The following is a 21334-nucleotide window of genomic DNA, read 5'->3' as shown; positions in this document are numbered from 1 at the left end:
AAAGATCTCGAAGATCTCAATGTAACAATTCAAAACTTCCTTCGGGGATAGATGTTTTCCTATAAATCAATCAAACTAAAGAGGTTTAAGAAAGCTTACTGCTGAAAATATTTTTGAGGAGGGTTGCAACATATTTCTAAAATTGAATTCAATTCATGATTCTGTTATGCGGCGATTTTCTGTCCCAGTTATTACACGATCAACCGCAGTGACACTTGGTTGACTAATCTTAGTTTAAACCAGCCAGCTCGAGCGTTTAAACTAAGTTTAAACCACAGCCGTGCACTGAAAAACTGGCCTTAATTAATGAATGTAGATTAGGGTGGGTAAACAAAAATAAATTTTTTTTTTTTGATCCGTCACACGAAAACTAGTTCCTGGGTACCTCTAGAAAGTACTTACCAAATCTGAGCTCTTAATATTAACGGGAAGATTATGTTCATCATAGTTTTCCATTTTCAATTTAGTATCTTATAAAAATGGTCATATCTTATCACCAATAGATCGTTAAACCAGTTGCATCGGCAATATTTATAGGAATTTGAACGCTCTACAAAAATGGTCTTATATACTCTTTTCATTAATCTAACCATTTAAAAGATATTCGGGGCCAAAGATTGAAGTATTTTAAGGAAAATCATTTTTTGTTTTGAATTTTGTAACTTGCTAAAAAATAATTATTGTCAAATGAGTTTCAATTATTTCTATAGGAAATTGAACGCTCTACAAAAAAGGTCTCATGTGGTTAATCTATAACTCTAACCATTTAGAAGTTATTCGCAGTAGAATCCTAATGCCTACTGATTTTAATAGTTTTTCAATAAATATTTTCAATTTATCTATTCAATTTACGAATTTTGACAATATTCATGAGAATTTGAGTTTATTTCGATAGAATGACAGTTTGCGAGTTATGTCTTATCTTTTGTTTAAGAATATATTTCTTTCGAATCAATTTTTTAACGATATTTTGTTTTTATAAATTTTATCACAAATAAATTTTATCGTAATTTAATATTTTTCAACGGGTTTATTTAAAATGTCATTCACATTTCTTTTTTCCACAAAATTTATAATGTAATATTTTTTGTTTGGGGAATTTTAAGATTTAATTTCGAATGCTGGTAAATAGTTCTGTTACTCAGTATTTGTCATACTAGCGCCATCTGTGGTTTTATGTCATTTCTATGTTTCCTCTTACATTTCTACATTGCATATATAGTTTTTGGAGCTCTGAGTTGTGTCTTCTTGTGTATAACTAAAACCAATTAATTAACAGCTGAGATTTAATATATTATTGATTATTGCAATTCATCTGCTAATCATCTAATATGAATAAAGTAATCCCTATAATTGGCATACCGATGTCAAAAATTCATGAACTAAAATTACCAACAGTGAAAGAGGTTATGTGTTAATTTTTCGTCAACGTAAGATTCTTAATAACTCAACGTAATATTCTTAAATATTCTCAAAATGCATAAATTAAATGGATAAATTGGAAATATTTATTAAAAACAATTAAAATCAGTAGGCATTGGAATTATACTGCGAATATCTTCTAAATGGTTAGAGTAATCGACTAATCACACCAAACCTTTTTTGTAGAGCGTTCAATTTCCTATACAAATTATTGGAACTCATTTGACAATAATTATTTTTTAGTAAGTTACAAAATTCAAAGCAAAAAATTATTTTCCTTAAAATACTTAAATTTTTGACCCCGAATATCTTTTGAATGGTTAGATTAATGAAAAGAGTATATGATATAATTTTTGTAGAGCGTTCAATTACCTATAAATATTGACAATACAACTGGTTTAACGATCTATTGGTGATAAGATATGACCATTTTTATATGATACTAAATTGAATTAAATTGAAACTATGATGAGCATAATCTTCCCGTTATTATTAAGAGCTCAGATTTGGTAAGTACTTTCTAGAGGTACCCAGGAACTAGTTTTCTTGATTTTTTTTACCCATCTAATGTAGATATGTACATTAGGGCGGGTCGAAAATCTAATTTTTCTCAAATCCCTTGGTAATAGTGAAAATACATATTGTATCATGAAGTCAACAACAAGCCTCCAAATATTAGTATTTTATTTCAATTGTAAGAGCCCGCGCATCGACCACCAAGTGACCCACAGCACACTAGTCAAATAAGACCAATTCTTGTTAAAAATTCTGGTTTCAGTAAAAAGGGTTGGTGCATATTATTAGATAATGAATCCGTTAACGCAAAAGATAAAGTCAAATATCATTTCTCGCAGCACTTTAGCTTATCGTTAATCTCAAACTTATCTATTTTCAAGCAAATTTTAATTGTTCTCTTGATAATTGCACTGGCCTATAGTCAAAAGATGAAAAGAACAGCATTACTATTGCTGGCGTGCATTTAGATCGCTAGTTCCAAATATTCTAATCTTTTTTTAATATTAGCTATAGTTTGAGAATTTTTGCAAATTTAGGAACAATTTCGGTAGTTCTAATAGAATAGCCATTATTTTCCATCATCGTGGAAAAATTTTGTTTATGCAAATGAGTATGGAGACACTGAACAGGCACAACTTCTAGATACTAATTAGTTTACTTATGTTTATGCACACAATTTAAAAATTGGAAATATAGCAAAATGACAAAAAAAATTTTGTTAACAATGTTTTTTATTTTAAAATAATTGGTTTATAATCTGAATGATTTTCATCATATTATTATCATAAATCAGTAACAGTAAGTCTCCCCTTCAATTTGTTAATTATTACGTACCGATTGAATAAAATTTACCAAAGTTATATCGAAAAACTTAAGTGGATTTCCATTTTTTTTCTAAAAAAAATTTCTCTTTAACTGTATAAATAACCTTTAAATGAAAGAACCGGATTACAGAAAACTGTGCCAGGGAGTGACTTTTTTCGTTCTAGCTGAGTGCAATGCAATATCGTCCAATTGGATAGCCCTCAAAAGGATTTCCCTGAATATGTTAAAGACTATTGGATTTACCTACAGACACTTTTTCACATAATGGAATTAACTAAAATATTTATGTATATCTAAACACGTATTGCACGTCCCCTACTTTCATATAACGGCAAATTTAGAAACCGCGAAAAATGTGCTTCTTCGGCGACTAATGAAACCATTCCGCACCAGTTTTCAAGACTGCATAAATGGACTTAAAATGGGCATTTCTCACCCTAATTGTATTATGCTAATGTATGGAAATACTTATATGTTTGAAACTACTATTAACTTGTCAAACGATTCCTAATCTTTGACAATACATTCATTCGCCACGTTCTGGAAAACCGACCAAATCGACGTGACCAAGTCCATGGTCATTTTAATATTATATAAACATCCGAAAACATTAAAACGTTTGAAATAAATCTCGTCTCACTTTTTTGTATTTTTCACTTGGTTGCTGAAGTAATGAAGAATCGAAAATTCATAAGGGAAAATTATAGTTTTTGTAAGTTTTATCTTAATATCTTAAAAACGTGTAGACTTATTTAAATATGATAAATGAACGTGAGGTCCTAAATATAATAGCCCTTAACCCTCCGATGAGTGACAGTGCCGATGACGTTAGATTCGTGAGAAGGTCCTTAGGGACCTACAAAGAGTTGCTCGATGTTTCGACTGTACATGTGCAACTTCTTTGGTATTTATGTTGTCTTTTGATTAAATTAACGTCCTGCATATATATTAGGAATGAAATAATTTGAAGAACAAGTGAAAAAAAAATCAAAACATGAAGACAAGTAACTTGTTATTTCTTCTAAAATTGTACAAGGTCCCTAGGGACCTTGTCACTAATCCCCGTACTATATATGTTGAAATCTCAATAACACTCGAACGTGATCCCGTATCCCTTTGAAACTTATTTTAAACGATTCAGCTTAATTTATTCTTGGAATACATGTATAAATTCTTTTCAAAAATGCATTGAACAAAAAGATATAGGCACATGAAATACGAAAAGGTCCCTAGGGACCTTCTCACAAATCGAAGGGTTAATTTGATATATCGTCCAGTTTATAACAATAACGCATTCCATAGGTATTACAAGCCAAATTTTTATTTTCAAAATTCATACACTTTGATTCAAATGCGCGGGCTAAGGTTAAGTTTTAAATTGATCTTTCTTGGCCAATAACAATTGACTTAGACCTAAGACATCACAAAATTACTATTGCAATGCGGTCAAATGACTTTTATTTTCCCCAATACAAAATCGACCCAGCCTAACAAAGTTAAGTATTCATTTCTAAATGTTTTGTATGTACTATGCCCACTACGCTCACACGCGTGTACTCGAATCGGGCGATTCCTGTTTCCTTTATTGGATGAAACCTCGAAGATGTACTACGACAACCACTTACATACATACCGCCACTTGATCTCCCTTTCTCTCCGCTCTCCCATTTCGTCGGTACATCAATTAAAGAGCTAGCGTACACTAATGAAATCCCATTAATTGCAATGTCCTTTCCACTGCCGTCGAATCATTTGCCAAACATATGTATATATGTATGTGGTCATAAGCAATAACCGCCTAAGTTGAAAAAACCTGAATTCGAGAAAAAACGTTTTAAATATTTGGACTGTGGGGAGCCCAGCTGGCGAGATGGTGATCTCACATACATATGGAATGGTAGTTGCAGAATACGATAGCATATATAACTCAATTCTTTCTTAAGTCGACTTAGGCAGTTATTGCTTATGACTACAGATATTTGATTTTTAACTTCGCATGCCAGCGTATTTGATTTTTAACTTGTGTTTGGATTCGACATATTCCCAGCAGGGAAACCCCGAACTAGTGAACCAAATCACGCAAACTTCAAGCTGTGAAGACGTACATATTCATACTGTGCTCTGTTTTGACTTTATTTTTCAAATATTTTGTGCTAATATTTAGTTAAAGTTGAAAGATATGGTACCAGTGAGCATTTTGAGCAAATAAAGCTAAGTAAAAATTATTATTAGCCGTGTTTTATTTGTCCAGAAATTTAAGCTATCAGCTTATTTTGTATGGAGGACTTACCCAACATAATTATATTGGCTTATGAAAAGCTATCTTGGCTTGTATATTGAACAAGAGGGAGGCATTACCATTCAGCATAAGAAATTTTCTCCTTCAGCCAATCAGAAAGAGGCACAACTTACTTTGACACAATTTGCAGTCAAACAACTGTCAAAATTAGGCTAACATAGGAAATAAGCTAATTTCGTTTCATTTGACCAAGATTTAGCTATTTGCTTGTGATGGTTGAATAAAACGTGCCTATTATTGTGTTTTATATTATTTTGAAGCAATCAATTAGCAAGTAATCTTGCCGAGTCATCAGTTCCTATCATTGTTGTGAAATAGTAATTCTTGTGTAACTGCAATTGTGCTTGTTCTTGCGCATTTCTTTTGCTCTTTTTGTTTACTTGTTTTAGTAATTCGTGTCACAGCTGTTTGCGCTGTGTTTCATAATACAGTGATTCTCAAACTGTTCGCTACTTTAATTTAAAGCTTAGTAAAAAAAGTAAAGCTGATTTTAACTAACCTCCTAAACTGTATAAGTATTTTGTTTGCCTTTTTATTACCATAAGTGTTATTAATTTTTCACTATGTATTGTGTTCTTGGTAATTGCCAAGTTAAAAGCGAATCTGAACGCTTCTTATCGTGCTGGGTCTGTGAAGGTATTTACCATCTAAAGCAGTGATTCCCAAAGTGGTCCAGGTGGACCCCAGGGGTCCACGGGAGACTCGACGGGGTCTACGTTGGCGTGAAAAATTATGGGGGTCCACGAGTTGTAAGTGGGGGTCGACGAAAATTTATTTGGTTTCGATAGTAAATAAACGAAATGGTTGCTCGATAGTCTCTTTATTTGACTTTAATTTTTTGAGCGGTGTATAGTGCTCTTGCCGCGCAGCTGCACTTACCGTCACTTTGTGCCTTCGTAGGTGGCCTTAAAAGCCACCTGCAGCACCTTACTATAACACTGAGTGGGGCTAGGCGTAAATTGCTGGCGGCACTTTGAGCACTTCTGTCTTTTCAAAGCTACAGGATAGTAGGCCACTACTACCTTTGTTGAAGAGATTCTATAATTTTGAGTTCCCTGAGGCTGAATACTGGTTTAATTCCAGCACTGAGTTCGTACTCACACATTGCCGAATCTTCGCTGATAGCTCCAAATCTGATTCTGGGTCAGGATCTGGCGACTTTTTCGAAGTTAATGGGGATAAACTTCAATTTTCTCTTAGGGAATGTGCTTTGGTCTTCCAGGCTATGGTATTTGCAATCCTCAAAGCCATGGACTACGTGGTGGAAAATAGGTGGAGGGGAAGCTGTTTATTTATTTGCAGTGACAGCCAAGATGCACTTAAGGCATTGGCCAGCCTTCTATCTAAGTACTTCGAAATTACTTCGGAAATGCAAATCCCGACTAAATTGTGTTGGTAAACATCACGAGCTTTCTTTACTCTGGGTGCCAGGTCACTCGGAAGTGCCTAACAATGAGACATCTGACTATTTGGCCACAGTTGGCTCAGACCGCTATTCCTTCACACTTCGGCCATTGGAGCCACCATCAGAAACTGGGTGAATACTTCGCTCAGCAATGACTGGAAGGCATCGAGGGGCTGCGGTGGGCAAAACCTATTTTGTCTTCAATCTCGGTCTATCTAGTTTTTTGCTCTCATTGAGCAGACAGGACTGCAGTTAACTTCCAGAACTGCTGACTGGACACTTCAGGTGGCACAAACACCTGGCTGTCATAAACGTAAATGAAAACTCCATTTGGCCATCCTGCCTTGAAGAGGATGAGACGGTCGAACATTTTTTGTGCTTCTTGCTTGGTTGGTTGTTTGTCATCGGTTTTTATAGATTCGGTTTTATCCCCATTGTTAGGAGCCGAATTTAAAGATTGGCGTAAAAAGCTTTGCGGTTTTTTTGTTTTAAGTTTTAAGATTTCGCATCACTCGGAACGATAAAAATAAAAATGATGCCATCAACACAAATAAACTATTTTGCAAATACGCAAATTCATGAATGTGCCGAACGTGCAAGGAGTTTATGGTGAAGATAAATAACGCTAGCGCACGGAGTGCTCTTAAAAATATAACTCCTCAGAGCGAGAGAGTACTTTGATACCTTTATGAGCTCTGTTTTTTTAAACTTGCAAACGAAAATATGTTATATAATGTTATGTTTGCCACTCCGAATTTAGTTTTGGAACTCACCCGCGATGAAATTTACGTCGTTAGATGTAGTCTTCACATTTTTTACGACCTTTGGGAATATGTTAGAATTATAACAGCAGGGGGGCCACCGACAGCAGGAAAGTTTTGAAAGAGGTCCACGAGAAAAAAAGTTTGGGAACCTCTGATCTAAAGTATGCTGGTTTGACAGGAAGAATTCTGGACGCTATTAATGATGGCAAAGGTCTTCGCTGGTCTTGCTTAAAGTGCAGGTTGTTTAGACAAACCAGAAATGGGTTTTCAGATGTAAGGAGAGTTTTCGGCACTGACCAGTGATCGGACTTGAAAAAAAATTTGTGTGGTAGAATCTCGAAAAAAATGTGGCAGATTTCAAACAAATGTGATAGATTTCAGGTTTCACATAAACTGTAAACATTTTAGTTAGAATCTAAAAAAAATTTAATTTAATATAATAAAGTGCAAGATTGAAGTTGCGAAAAATTGCGTTGAGTTTTGGCAATTTTTTTCCTTGAACGTGTAAAGCAGTTCCTTCCATATCAAGATAATTTTCGAACATATTTTGAAAGATTTCTGCAACCTTGCGGAGTGCTGCCAGTTTTTCTTTTTATCACATCACGATGTAGTGAACAAATGTGGCACGTTCTAGAAACCGCTACTTGGAATTTTCCGATTTTGAGAATTCTCAAGTAAAAGTAAACAACGCTTTAGAAATTTTACATGCACTGAAATATGCTAATACTTTCACAAAAATCGCCGTTTTTTAACATTTTCGATATTAATTATTTTTATAAATCATATATTTTGCAATTTAACGCAATAAAACCACGTTTCCTGTCGAAAAATTGATTATTGAGAAAATTTAATATTTTACAGTCGAATGGTCGAAATTGCGGTATCCAAATATACGAACCAAATATTCGCTTTGATTTTTCGAAAGCCAACTTTAAAAAACTGATTAAAGAACTGTCTAAATTGTCGTGGCCGGTATACAAAGAAAAAGTTGAGCATATTTTAATTTTACTTTACATAAATTATTTGAAAAATACGTGCCTAAACGCCTGTGTGTTCCTGAAGAACAAACATAGTTATGGTTCACTAAAGAACTGAGAAATTTGAAAAACAGAAAGTCACGTTATTTTAGATTACACAAAAAAAACGGTTTACACTTATACTATGTAAAATACTTAATTTTGCGTCATAAGTTTTTTGAATTAAACAAAAAGTGTTATAAAGCTTACTTGGGTAAAATCAAGCGGCTCATAATATATAACCCCAAATCATTTTATGCTTTCGTAAACTCCAAGCGAAATGTACGTGGGTTTCCTTCTGCCATGAAGTATCAATATACCATCTCTAGTGATAATCAAAAAATTTCTAACGTGTTCGCTCGGTTTTTTAAATCCAATTATTCCATTAACTCCCAAGCATACTGTGACTATCCTTTTAAACTAAGCCCAATGAACTCAATACATACCCCAATAATATCTCCCGAAGATGTATTAGTTTACCTGAAGTCCTTACAGCAGTCTTTTAGTTATGGTCCTGACCAGATCCCCACTTGTTTTTTTTATAAATTGTGCTGATTATCTCTATGAGCCGTTAACAGCCTTATTTAATTTGTCTTTTAAAGAAGGCATCTTTCCAACTGTATGGAAGGAATCGTTCGAAGCTCTGTGGAGAACTATCGGGGCATGGCGTACGTCATGCTGATGGACGGAAATCGTTGGGCATTGTTATTAATATTAAATTTCCGCTTCCGTACTGGATCTTTATCGCCAAAAACTAATCATTCCGTTAGTAACTAAATACCCACCAGTTCAAAAGCAGCGAAATGGTTACTTTTTAAACAGTTTATTTTACGTCTATAAACTAGGTAAGTAAAGTTGCTGAAAAATCATATTTAGATGCAGGAAGCAATAGCGATTAGAAATGCATCGCTTCGAAAAGATCGAACTGCCTATTTTATTTCTAACCGCTTCTGTTCAGTGACACGCAAATTTGTTAATCTATATACATAAAATAATAGCCGTTTTCGTTGTTCGGAGTTAATTCAAAAACTACTGCATAGATTTCAGTCAAATTTTCAGAGTTTATACCTTGCATATATGGTCCTATTATAGGCTACCAGAAAACTCGCTAGGTGGCGCTGGGGTCGAGTTATTTATAAAAGTCGTATTTATGAACCGATTTCGTTCAAATTTAAACCGTGTGCTACCTACATGATGGAAAATACGTAAAAGACCCGCTAGGGAGTTGAGTTATTTATAAAAATCGTATTTATGACCCGATTGCGTTCAAATTCAAAATGTACGCCACCAGCATGATGGAAAATACGTTTACCAAAAATAGGCCCGCTAGGTGGCTTTATGAACCGATTTCGTTAAAATTCAAATTATAAGCTACCTACATGATGAAAAAGGCATTTGCGAAAAACGGGCCCGATAAAAGCTCTATTTTTTGAACCGATTTTGTTAATGCAAATTCGAAACGTTTAGTACTTTAATGATGATTTTTTTTTTTCATTCGAAACATATATCGTCGTTTAAAGTACAAAACCGCGTATCGTCATTCTGCTAAACCGCGTAACTGACATTGGCTGCCAAAAATTAGATATGCTCACACAAGCTCTTGGCTCAGTCCCTATCCATTCGTCCTGAAATATACTAGCCAGCAATGAGATTGCTTTATAAAAAAGATAACCATTTTGAAATATTAGTGTTTTTACTCTCTAGAAAACAATTTATGAAATCTCACATACGCGGTTTTGCATTTTGTTGATACGCGGTTCTGCATTTTGTTGATACGCGGTTTTGCACTTTAAACGACGATATATACATTAAAGTGGTCCAATTTTTGTATGGGGAAAAAATCTTCATTCTAGAATACGGGACACCCGTTAGTTTTTTATACCCGAGCGCACTTGTGCACAAGGGTATATTAATTTTGTTCACATAACGGTTGTTTGTAACAGCCAAAACGAATCGAGATAGATATAGACAAATGTATTCATAAATGATCAGGATGAAAAAAGAAATCGATTAAGCCATGTCTGTCCGTCCGTCCGTGTACACGATAACTCGAGCAAAAATTGAGATATCTCAACAAAATTTGGTATGTAGGTTTCCCTTAATCCAAGGTAGGTTGGTATTGAAAATGGGCGAAATCTGACTGTAACGACGCCCACTTCCCATATAACGGTAATTTCCAGAAATACGAAAACAGCGATATTTTAGTAACTACAGAAGATAATTCACTCAAAATTTACATTTAGAATAACTTTTAGACGAGAAATAAGAATATTAAAAATTTTTGAAAAATGGGCGTAGCCACGCCTACTTATGGTTACATGTGTATATCTTAGGAACCGCTGCACCAATTTCTTCCAAACTTGGCACAGTTGTTGGCCTTGGTACAGCATACAAAATCGCCGAAAATTTTTAAAATTGGACGCTAACCACGCCCACATCCCATATAACGGTAATTTAGAGAAATACAAAATCTTCGATAAATCAGTAAATATTGAAGCTAAAATTGATGCTTGCAACAATTCTTTACCAAGAAATACGTTTATGGTAAAATTTTGGAAAATGGGCGGGGCACCGCCCACTTATGATCACATATATGTATATCGGTAACCGTTCTACCAATTTGTACCAAACTCGGTGTGGTTGTTGTGCTTGCCACATGAAAGCAAAGCGTTGAAAATTATTGAAATCGGACTAAAATTAGGGCCGCTTTTCATATAACGGTAAATTTCAGAAATGCTTGAAACTTCAATATTTCGAAATTGAAGGACGCTAATTTACTCAAAATTGATACACCCTGGCTTACCATCTAGCGGTAGGTTTCGGAAAGGTGAAAAAACATATATTTAATATTTGCGCCGTGTATTTAATGTTCGGCTCCGCCCGAACTTAGACTTTCTTACTTGTTTCCTTTTAATATTTGTAATATCTATGCCAACTTTCAGTTTTCTACTGCAACTAATACAGGGTGCTCAATGACCTTGAAATGCGCTGCCGAATCGCTGCGAAACTGACAAAAATATTGGTGATTTTTATAAAAAGGTACTGTTGCCATGACAACTGAGACTTGTGATATTTTTTTAGATAATTTGAATTTGAAATGTTCTTAGGTTACTTAATAAATTCTTTGATTAATATATACTAGAGTGCCACTACTGTCGAAATTCGACAGTTTTTCTTGGAAAGGTTTTCTAACTTAACCCCTTGCAAAACTTATACGGTAAAAAATTAACGAAACGGAAAATCTTCTGCTTAGGAACTAAAACGTAACTAAAATTTTTTTATCTGAGAAGGCCTTTGGAGGACTTCGCCAGGACGTGGAATTGACCCGATACATTCAAGTTTATCGATAAATTCCAATGATTTGATATATATCGATAGTTCGATGAGTTTCAAGAACACTAAAATCCGATAACTCGACCAATTTCGATAACCGTTAAATTCGGGGGTTTGGTAAATTTCGATAACTCAAAAATGTAAATTCTATGGACACCTTTATAAATTTTTACTTTTGACAGCTCCACATTTTTCGAAAACTATCTAAACATTTTGATAACTCGTTACACTCTGTTAACACGATAAAATTCGATAAGCAGTGATAAATCGTTAAGTTTATATAACCTTGAAATTTCGATAAATCGATATATTTTGAAAATTCCATAAACTTCGATTCGTTGAACCAACCAATTTCAGTAGATCAATAATTATCCATAACTCTGTAAGTTGACTGAACTCCATGCATTACGACACCTCGATAAATTTCGTAAAGTCTATAAATGATGATAATTCAATAAATATCGATAACTTGAAGTTAAAGAAATGAACTTGACAAATTTCGTTAATCCCACACGTCTTTATAGCTCGATAACTATCCGTAAATTTGGACAACTAAGTTTCTGTGTCTATAAATTGCGACAACTCAATAAACATTGATCAGTTTGAATAATTCGATACATTGCGATAACATAATAAGCATGGATTAATTTCGATAATTCGATTAATTTCAGTAACCTTTATGGCTCATTTTATTTCGATTCCTATCGGAAAATTTCAACTCTGTTACCCTAATTCTTATGTATTTCTCATTGTCTCCATTTTCGTCTTTATCTCCATTTTTGAATCTTTATCTTCACTTTTGCCTTTTTTGTCTTCATCGTTATCATTTGTTTCTTCATCTTCATATTTATCTTTATTTCAAAGTTTAATTTCAAATACGAAGTAAAAGAAAATGCGAAACAGCTTAAATTGAACAGGTTGCAAAAACAACTATATACAAATATGGAAATTTTTAAACGACGATTTTCAACCAATTTCGAAACTATAAAATCTCTCCTCATCTACAGAAAATTACCTTTCCAACGGTGTTTTTGGTTTTGAAATCGGTAAATTTGCCTTGGTCTTCATCTTTGTTTTTATCTTTCACATCTTTGCTTATATCCCTTTCTTTTTCTATTCACGTAGATGAGATGAGGTGCGATGACGTGATAAGATGTGACGTGATTTTATGTGATGGATAGGATGTCATGTCATGTGTTGTCATATCCTCTGATGTCATGTCATATGATGTCATATCATGTGATGCCACGTCATGTAATGCGATGTCATGTCATACGATGTCATATCATGTGATGTTAAGTCATGTGATGTCATGTCATATAATGTGATGTCATATCATATATTGTCATGTCACGTGATATCGTGTGATGTGATATCATATTATGTGATGTAATATCATGTGATGTCTCTTCATATCATGTGATATAATGTGATGTGATGTCATTTAATGTGCTCGCATTCCATGTTCCGATTATTATATCGATAACCCTGTTGATAACTGTGTCGATAAAAATACCGATAACAATATCCATAAACATATAGAAAAATACGATTGCAAAATCGATCGATTCATCGATAAATATAACAATCATCAGTATCGATTATTGTACATATCGATAACTATATAAATTACTAAATCGATAACAAAATCAATTATTTAATCGATTATTATACCGATAACAATACCCATTATTGTAGCGATAACAATGTAGATTATTATATTGATTATTATATCGATTACAATAGCGGTTATTTAATCAATAACAGTATCGATAACAACATCGATTATTTTATCGATAGCAATATCGATTATTATATCGATAAAAATATCGGGTTTTATATCGATAACAATCCTCAATTCATCCTCATCCTTTTCTTCATATTTATCTTTAGATATTTTTGCATATTCATCTTCACCTTTACCTTAAAGTGTTTAAATTTACTTTGATCTTCGCTTTTGCCTGTACCTCTAAGGGCCGTTTTCTAATGTAAGCAGTAAAGTTGCCTTTACTAACAGGGCAGATAAATTGTTCCTCACTTTAAAGTGTTTTCGTTGTCTTATCTTACCTGTAAAAATAAATTTGTTATTCCGTAGAGTGAAACTTCACTACATTTCCGAGAGTGAAACTTCACTACATTCGTCATAAAATTTCAAAGGTTGGCAATGCAACATAAGCAAATATAGAGCAAGAGCAACTGCTAGCAAAAACCAAAACCTTGGTTGAAATATCTAATATATCTGACTCATGAACCAAAACCAAACCAAAATTTAAAGTTGGGTACAAATTTTAAAGGTTGCATCGGGTGAGCAACAGTTTATCGGTTCGAGAAATTAATGCGCTGATGAGAAAACGAAAACTCGTATATCGAGACGATAAAGTGACCGGTAAACTAAAGGTTAGATGAGAAAACGGCCCTAAGCATCTTTGTTTTTGTTTTTATTCTCAAACCGCTAAACCGCTGAGAACCATTTCCATGTGCATTATTCCCCTTGAATTAGACAATTTACTCCCAACCAACCAACTGCCGCTAAAGAAGTTTACTTCATAAATTCAAGAAATGTTCTTACCCTTTCAGTTACCCTAATTCCTATGTATCTGTCATTTCATATTTATCTTTCATCTTCATATTTATCTTTATTTCAAAGCTTAATTTCAAATGTGAAGTGAAACAACATGCGAAACATGTCAAATTGAACATGTTGCAGCAACATCCATACACAAATACGAAAATGTTTAAACGACGGTTTTGGCCGTAATTTTCAACCAATTTTGAAACCATAAAAACTCTGCTCATCTACGGAAAAATGCCTTTCTAACGGAGTTCTTGGTTTTGAAATCGGTCCGTAGAATCGCCAAAGGAACGGAGACAAAATTGATGTTAGCGTATTAATATATAGATACACAATACTTCTAGAGTAAAATGTGTGAATCGTGAGCATCTTCTAAATGTATACATAGAAACGTAAAGTTTGGTACCAGCACCTCTTTCGGCAAAAAGAAAAACTTTGGAAGGTGCCCCAAACCCTGTCTTGGAAAATTTTTTTTGGACGACTCTAATGTTCGGCCTAAACTCAAAAACCAGTCAAATTGTCGGAGGTTATACCTTGCATATATGATCCTATTATGGCCTACTAGACAATAAATGGCTTCATTTCAACGATGTTTAAGAGATCACACTACACATTAAGTCAATGTACGGGAAAACTTTTCATCCTGGGATTTTCTTGGCCCTACTATAACTGAAAACTAGTTTACGGACCAACGTTGAAGTTGCAAGATCACAGAAGAATATTACGCGCGCTTGGCAGAGATCTCACAGGTGGAAATAAGACCATCGTTAAAACTCATGACATTGAAATGGATTAGTATTCCATAAGGTATCACAGCGCTACTATTCTTGGCCGATGTATGAGGAGGATTCTGCTCTCTATTCGTTTGAATTTAAACTAAAAATGTTTACTTTACAGACCGCTTTTGCTTTTAAACGCTATTTTTGTATTGGCCAACGCAAAAGATCTTATTAGGCGCCGCGAAGCAAGCGGGCATTAGCTAGTTTTTATAATATCGTACAATAACTAGTTTAATTTATATGTATGAAAAAAAATTAAAAACAACTGGGTGGTAAGTTTCATCAATATAGCCTTGCGTAAGTTCATGCGGATGATACTTTTATGTGCTATTGGCTAAAGAAAGTGGAGGAAAGGAAATATGTATGTACATATGTAGCCTGGCATCAAGAGATACCCAGCGCGCACAAGGGAAATAAACACCTTCAATATACATTGAAAGAAATTCTGCAATCTACATCAGTCTTTGTTTATTAATATACCACTGATTAGTACATGATTGTATGTTTTATCAAAAAAACGCAAACTTTATTTCTACATAGATTGTTAAAATTCTCAAAGGAACTTCCTTATCATTTCAGCAAACATATTCTGAACTTTTATTTACATTTTCATTCTTTTACAATATGTACATTTAATATTAACCTCCGCACCAGATCGACAAATGCATTAATTTAAAACAATTCTCCTACCGGTTTAATAGTCAGCTCATGTATCTGGAAATATATATAGATTTGTACATACATATGTATATATGTTGTGTTATCATAAATATAAGCAAGTACAACGAACCTGTACATGAGGTGGCGTCTGCAAGCAATAAAGTAAAGCATCGGCAACATCTTCGCTTTTCAAAAGCGGCGCGTTTTCCAAATTCACTCTCATTTCTTCGGTTATTATTTCCGTGTCAACCGCGCCAGGACTTATGCTCTGTAAATACAATTTTTTACATTTCCTTTATAAACAACAATTGCAATATTTGCAGTTCATTTTCAACCAACCGTCACTTTAACTTTTGTATTTAGATTGGAAAATTCTTGTCGATAGACCTCAGTCATTGCCGTTACAGCGTGCTTTGAAGGTGGGTAAATATTAAGGGAAGTATTTGGTATCCTTGGCACAGAATGACCAGCAATGCTGTTGATAATAAAGACATGGCCATCCCCACTGACTTTCATGGAACGGAAAGCCTCCCTGGTACAATCAGCCACACCCAACACATTGGTGTTTATGACAGCACGTATATCCAGCGAGTTGTTCTCGTCCACCAGATTAATTCCACGCACAATGCCCGCATTATTCACAAGCACTGCAACAGGTCCATACTTGGACTCGATTTCTTTGAATGCGGCAATAATCTGTTGCTCGTCCTGCAAATCACACTTGATTGCATGGACGCGATCGCGCGCTGATAGTTCTACTTGATCCTTCAGTGCGTCAATGCGCTCCTTGCGTCGTGCCAGACCGACTACAACCATTCCATTATTGGCGAGATATTTCACACAAGCCGCACCGATACCAGAACTAGCGCCGGTGACAACAGCTACGCGATTTTGCCAACGTTCCATACTTTTGCGACGAATTTTATTGAACGTGATATGTTGCAATGGTGAACAACAACTTACAGTTTTGCCTATTAGAACTTCTCTTTTATATCAGTCTGTATATAAAAATAAATTGGCGGCCTCTGTGGCATCGTGGTTAGCAGTGCGCGCTACCGTTACGTAAGGCCTGGGTTCGAGCCCAGTTTCCAACCAACATCAACAAAAAATTATTTTTTTTTTTAAATAACGGTCGCCCTTCGGCAGGTGGTGGCAAACCTCCGGTGTATTCAACCATGAAATACAGCTTCTCATAGAAATACAATCGCCATTCGGAGTCGGCGTAAAACTGTGGATCCCTATCCTTTGTGTGGCAACATCGAGGCGCACTTCACAAATCGGAGGAGAAACTCGGCCAAAAATAATCATATTGCGTAAGCGCCAATCTATTATTATTTTGATAGTAAATTATCTATAGAGATACATACGTACGTATGTAGGTGCGCGTATGTACCCTGCAGGAAATATATCTAACTTTAAGTTAACTTAAAATTGATTAGGGGGAAACTAAAGGCCTTTATTATCTTATATTATTGTGAACTATCCGCAGATTTTGATGACATAATGTGTAATGTATAAAATTTCGATCTTCGTTTCATTTGTCTGGAATTCGAAAATGCATCTGTGAAGTACAAAAAAAGTGTATTCAAACTAATGTTTGGATGAGGATATTAAAGTAGAAACTTGTTTAAAGAAAACCAATTCCCGATTAGAGATGGGCACGGGATATTGGAACCCGCGGTACTGATTTCAAAATGACCGGGAGTCTCCACAATCCTGTTGATATCAACCATCTAAAATATCAAAACAGAAAACTTCCTTGCGTTTTTGCTATGGATCGCTTGTTTCTTGTTTAAGTTTAGTTTTTCTGTGTACTAGGTTTTATATATTCTTTGGATAATAATGACCAATTGCTGCAATTTTCAAAGCAATTCGCTTATTATTAAAAAAGTTATGATACGGTAAGTAATAAAATGTCGTACATGCACTCGGTTTTGATAGCCAGTGTATTATGTGTATGTATCAAGGCGAGTTCATATTAGGTGGTGTTGCTAGAACAGCTGCTTTAATTCGCCTTGGTACACAGATGTCAAAACTTCTTCTAATAGAGTGCGAAAGTGAGAGTGTTGGAATTTCCTTTCCCGCTTCCTCCTTGAGCGAAGAATAGCTGTAATTTTACATTTGTGTACCGAAAGCGAAAAGAAAATACATGAAAGTTTTTGTCTTTGTACTACCGCTAACGCCTTATATGAATTCGCCTTGGTATGTATATAAATTAATTTTTTTTTTTCAAAATAAAATATTTTATGTAACTAGGTACTCAAATTGATATTTATTTCTGAGCATTGCTAGAAATAAATTAAAATTATTTTGTTACTTTACTTCAGAGCTGTTAAATTTCCATTACGATTAGTAATCATTAATTTTTAGCATTTTTTAATTTTAAAAATTATTTTAATTTTTTTACTTAACCCAGCAATTAATAAGTAATAGTAATTAAAATTTATCAAAAAAAAATCATGATTAATTGCCATTAAAAAAAATCTAATTTAGTCAAATTTTTGTTTATTATTTAATTATTTTTAATTGTTTGATTGCTTTTAATTATTTGATTAGTTTTAATTATTTGATTATTTCTAATTATATGCCTATTTTTAATTATCTTTCCAAATAGACAAAGCTGTGTTTGGCAGGCAAATTTTTATAAGTTAATATTAAATAACGGAAGCCAAATTGACTGTACGAGTAAATACTTGTACTGTAGTTTACAAGTAAAGAATGATTTCTTACAGACATTGTCAACTGTCTGTGTTATTCATTAATACTTTCAGAAAGAATTTTGTAAAGGACACATTGGAGCAGATCTTACATATAGACACACATAGTTGTGCATATTCGCCGCATTTTTGTTATTCTCCTTGTGCATTTTATCTTATGTTACAGTGCGCTGCAGTGTATTATCAAAAATAATTGAATATAATTACATAAATAATTATACTAATCATGTAATTAAAAAAATTAAAAAATAATTGAAATTAATCGAAAATAATAAAATAATGATGTAGTTAAAATTATTTAGTTAATTAATTAGTTTTCTTTTTTGAAAGTAATTTATTATTAATCATTAAAAGGGTGCAAATAATGGTATTTAATCATTAAAACCCCAAAAAACATGCTTTAATTAATAATCATTATGATTATTAATCATTATTTAACAGGTCTGCTTTACTTTTGAGAGAAGCTCAAAAAACTAACTACGAGTTGATCTTTTTTATCAATTGATATCATTTTTCTGCAGGGTATGTATGCACACACATACTTTTGTGTATGAAAATGTGAATATCAACACTTAAAAAGGTTTTCAATTTTTTTATTAACATAACCAATCGCAGATGTTCTATAAAAACATATTAGTTTAAAATTTATAATTATTGATATTACGCACTAAAAATGTTCACAGATCGTATATTTATCTTACAGCAGAAGCTGAAACAATTAGTAATTACTAGTTCCAAAAAAAACGATTGTAACGCTTCGATTATGCAAATGATGAACTTGATTCCTGAATGAGGTTTTTGCATTTTTTGACAAACGCTGAATTTCAAGTTAACACGCTCTTGAAGAACGTGTGCGACATATCAGGCAAACACAAACAGTCGTGCTTAAAATAATAGGACACCGCAATGTTCTTTAACTTAGCAAAAGCCGCTTTCTTTTACAAAAGAAATATACATGCACCTCTTTTTCCACACTCCTATTAAAATTATAGTACCAAACACATTAATACATACTCATCAACACGACTGCTGATGGATTTCAAAACTTCATCTGTACATTTTCGACAATACTGTTGACAGAACTTGTTAGCCTTCTTCTTCCAAATATATACATACTTGGGCATATTCATAGTCAAAACAAGGTCGACTCTAAAGTTAGTGGCTGCTTTTAGACATAACTTTCAATTTAAATAATATCTGTCAAAAAAGCTGCAACTAACTTTAGCGTCGACTTTATCTAGACTATGAATGTGCACCACTATGTTTACAATTAAATCAAAAATATTTAAAGTTATCTTCTACTATACGGGCTACGTTTATTTGATAGCTACACATATCAGTTACTAGTAGTTTAAATTTCACTTCATTTAATGGTATCACTTCCAATATTTTGAACCCAACCGTGTGTGCGATATGTATTTATTTATACGCTAAGTACTTGTACACATTTGTATATGTAGGGTGATCTATCTAGACCTTGGTATCTGAATTCAGAATTAAACACTTAAAACACAAGTGGATGTCCGAATCTTCATTATCAGCCGAATTTCATTCAAATACTGCCCGTGACTACGCTGTAGGTGGTCCATTTGGAAGGTCCAATTTTCAATTACCCTTTTCATCATGGCTCGAATTACGCGAGCCATGGCTTAAAAGTTTTGAATTCTAGCTGGCTTATCGACGAAGACTTCCGACTTCACGTAATCCCAAAGATAAAAATCCATAGGTGTTGTATCACACGATAACTTGCCGAAACCAAATATTACCGACATCACTTGCTTTAATTCAGGTAACAAAAAGGCAGTTATAAAATTATTTTTAAGAAATAAATGACAGAGATTCTTCTTCCAGAAGATAATAAAGATTCAGACATTAAAAATTAAAAAAATAAACAAGGTCGGATGGACCACCCTATGCAATTTAGGTAGGTAGGTAGGGGAGCGAGCATTACAATTCCGACTTTACTGTTTTTGTACCACCCTAATACATATACATATGTGTGCCTGAATATAGGCATAAATGTAGACAATGCCCTGCCGGAAATGTATCTAACTATAAGCTAACTTTAAGTTGATTACGAAGGAGCTAAAAGTCACTTATTATCTGTATATTTTCTTTGAAGAAAACTAACTATGTTTCTATGGCGATGGCCGCAAAATAGTCAAGGGTGATTTACCTCTGCATTAGATGCAGTCAATGGTGGTTACCTCTGCATTTGATGTAACTTACTTGTAACTAACTACTTTTGGACATAAAATATCAATAGAAAAAACAAATTATTTTTATATTTTTTTATTTTTATTTACTTTATTTATTTTATTACATTTCATATTTGCTTCCATATTCTGCTGTAGGTGGTCCCATATTCGAACTCCGTCAGCCATAACTTCAAAATGATAATATGAAATTTCGATCTTCCTTTTATTTGTCCTCAATTCGAAAAAGTATTTGCGAAGTGCAGGATATTTAAATAGAAACGCGTTTAAAAAAACAATCTCTAGCTTTACTCCTGCATTACTTGTCCACTTGTTTCAAGTTAGCTTTTTGTAGCTAACTGCAAGTTATATATTTTATAGAAATCCCGCAAAAAAGCTAACTACAAGTAGGTTATTTTTTATCAATTGATAATTTTTTTCTGCAGGGTGGAGCGTACGGTAATCTTTACGGGCATTGTAGAATGCTTGATAAACGAAAAAAATTGAATTTAAATTCTAAACGTAATACATACATATTTATGTATGTATAAGTATAGATAATTGAAGAAAGAGAACACATTTAATTCACATACCTACTACCCCGCAAACATATTTTGAGCGATCAGAACATATGAGGTAAGAAATATGAGTTTCAAATATATACAAAATTTTTGACTTCTATACATATTAGTCTTTTAGGAGTCATATACGATGCAAATTATGAGCCAGCACGCCAATAGAAAAACAATACAGATTCGAAAATTATATTTAACTTGTTTATATAGAAATTAAAAATATGTAATTAGTAAACGAAAAATTGAAATAATTAAA

At 33.6% G+C, this 21334-nt stretch overlaps 1 protein-coding gene across 1 annotated transcript; it reads right to left on the bottom strand.

The window, feature by feature from the left end:
• Positions 1-15364: 15364 nt before the first annotated feature.
• LOC118744848 (farnesol dehydrogenase-like) lies at positions 15365-16563 on the bottom strand. The gene is made up of 3 exons (XM_036478223.1): positions 15931-16563; positions 15722-15859; positions 15365-15645 (listed from the first exon to the last, which is right to left on the bottom strand). The coding sequence occupies exons 1-3, from the start codon at positions 16495-16497 to the stop codon at positions 15604-15606; spliced, it is 747 nt and encodes a 248-aa protein (XP_036334116.1). The 5' UTR covers positions 16498-16563; the 3' UTR covers positions 15365-15603.
• Between the last annotated feature and the right edge of the window lie 4771 nt (positions 16564-21334).

The sequence above is a fragment of the Rhagoletis pomonella genome, unplaced genomic scaffold (assembly GCF_013731165.1).
Source record: "Rhagoletis pomonella isolate Grant_MI unplaced genomic scaffold, Rhpom_1.0 Rhpom_scaffold_00008, whole genome shotgun sequence".
NCBI lineage: Eukaryota > Metazoa > Arthropoda > Insecta > Diptera > Tephritidae > Rhagoletis > Rhagoletis pomonella.
Note: the sequence above shows the minus strand (reverse complement) of the source record. Positions and strands in the feature narration are given on the sequence as shown.